This window comes from Coffea arabica, chromosome 4c (assembly GCF_036785885.1).
Source record: "Coffea arabica cultivar ET-39 chromosome 4c, Coffea Arabica ET-39 HiFi, whole genome shotgun sequence".
Lineage (NCBI taxonomy): Eukaryota > Viridiplantae > Streptophyta > Magnoliopsida > Gentianales > Rubiaceae > Coffea > Coffea arabica.
Genome location: NC_092316.1, coordinates 14815281 through 14817742, shown reverse-complemented (window position 1 = coordinate 14817742; position 2462 = coordinate 14815281). Strand labels below are relative to the sequence as shown.

At 31.2% G+C, this 2462-nt stretch overlaps 1 protein-coding gene across 1 annotated transcript; it reads left to right on the top strand.

Moving 5' to 3' along the window:
• The first annotated feature begins 275 nt into the window (after positions 1-275).
• LOC113739382 (bidirectional sugar transporter SWEET5) lies at positions 276-1976 on the top strand. Its single transcript, XM_027266594.2, is given in 4 exon segments — positions 276-509; positions 798-956; positions 1083-1202; positions 1806-1976. Coding segments are annotated over 4 exon segments (684 nt in total).
• Positions 1977-2462: the final 486 nt, after the last annotated feature.

Below are 2462 nucleotides of genomic sequence, written 5' to 3'. Positions count from 1 at the left end.
CATGCAGTCATGTTGATTTAGAAAATAGGTCATCCATGTTAAAATTGAATTTGAAACCCATTTATCAAACACCTCCTAAATATGCATTTAATGTTATGTGCCATATCAGCAGTATTAGTAAGTGGAACTATGTAGTGTTGCATTGGATAGGAAAAATGAATAGATATAATAGACAGAGGATCCTGCCTGCTAATTTAGATATTAATGCACAAAAATACACAAAAAAAAAAGAAAAATAGCAATGATTATTAAACAACCTAACACATTGTGTGCAAATGATTTCAAAATGCAGCCCAACATTTGCAAAAATATGGAAAGCCAAGTCAGTTCAGCATTTCAAGCCAGACCCCTACCTTGCGACGATATTGAATTGTGCATTGTGGGTATTTTATGGCCTTCCCATCGTCAAAGAGGATAGCATTTTGGTTTCCACTATCAATGGTGTGGGATTTGCCATAGAAGTTATCTTTATCGCCATATTCGTCATATACTCCGACTGGCCAAAACGAGTAAGTTTAACAGCTTTGATCCTATATTTTAGAATCGTCACAGTTTAGCCTCTAAAATGTTTGTATATTTATTATGTCTAGTTCCATTTCATCACAACTGGTTTAAAATACTTTAACTTTGGAATTGCCAACGAAATGCTTAAATCATATTATAATGTTTTTGGATAGTAAAAACAAAGTAAACTAATTGTATATACAGGCGACTATAATTTTATTGAAATTGAATTACAAGGCAAGTAAGTTGGATAACTACAATTTCTATTGATTATTGTTATTGTTAATTTTCAGCGCAAAATCTTCATGTTCCTCGTGATCGAAGCAATCTTCTTTGCCATAGTTGTTATTATTACCGTAGCTGCTCTTCATGGCAACCAGAGGTCTTTGTTTGTTGGTGTATTGTCCCTCATCTTCAACATCATGATGTATTTTTCGCCATTGACTATCATGGTATGTATTATTTATTTTGATGCTATATGTGGTATATATTAATTTGATCTTTTTGATAAATCTAATTAACTAGATTAGATCAAGTCAATTATGATTGGTAATATTCTTTTACTATTTCTTTTGCAGCGTCGAGTAATCCAGACCAAGAGTGTGAAATACATGCCATTTTATTTGTCACTTGCTAATTTTGCCAATGGTGCTATTTGGTTTTCTTATGCTTTCCTCAAATTTGACCCCTGGCTTGTGGTGAGTAATTATATTCCCTCTGTATTAATCAACAAATGGGTGTGATTTCAAAACCAATAAGTTAAATTCTTTAACAAAAAAAAAAGATGGAAAAGCAATTATAAAAGCAATGATAGGGATAAAGCAAATACAAACAATTCAATATAATGTTTTGACAAAGACATTCTTTTTGGAAAGATGTGGATATGTTTTTCAAGTTTCAACCACCTTTTTATGTGAAAGTACATTTTTAAACAATTGGTAGAATAATATTGTCTAAAAGCACTTCAAAAATAAGATAACAAGGGACTAACAATTCTTTAAAGTATCATTTAGTTTGGAAACAAAATTTACCATCATCTTGTTTAATGTAAACAATAAAAAATCGAGTGAATCAACTACAAAAAATGGATTTTTATTTTGTTTATCCAATTAATATAATTTCAAAATAGTCATGCTACAAACAAAGAAATTAGCGGTCATAAAGTTGAAACTTAAAAAAAATATATAAAAAAAGTACTTCAAAATTCAGCCTTATTTTTTAATCAAATTTTGCACATTGCCTCTAAAATATAATTCTCTAATTATTTTTATTTTTGTTGTTTTTCCATGTGAATATTACAGATACCTAATGGTTGTGGTGCTGTTGCGGGACTAACTCAACTCATACTATATGCTACTTATTATCGCTCAACAAACTGGGACGAAGAAGAAAATCCCAAGGAAGTCCAACTATCCTCTGAAGCCTAACGCACAAACAAAGAGGATTTAAGGGGAATTTCATTGACAAAATGAAACACATTTTGTAGTTTGTAGGAATTTGTTCTTTCTTATACCTTAACTACTAGGGAGGAGTGGTTTGAGGTAATTTGAGAAGAAATAGTCATAAAATATGACAAATCAATTTTGAAATTCATCGTTCCGTTCTAAAGAAGTTAGAGATTGATACTTTATGTAAAACATTTTGAACTGTCGCACAAATCTCTAGTATGAGTATTTGTGTAGAGGCACAAAAAAATACCATGTAACCTATCCCGCATCTTAAAAAATCAATTAATAAAGAATCTGTGACATTACAAAATCCAAAATCCTTCCACTTCCAGACAATAAATGGAGGAAATTAGCATAGGCAAAACCTAGTTAGTACTTTTACAGACAATAAAAGTGGCACAAAAATTAGCAAGTTGATGTTTTAAAATTGAGATGTAAATGGCAAAGAAGTGGGTTGTTTCAGACCTGAGCTCAGATGAGATGGGAAGCGATGAGGCAAGTTATTTCAAA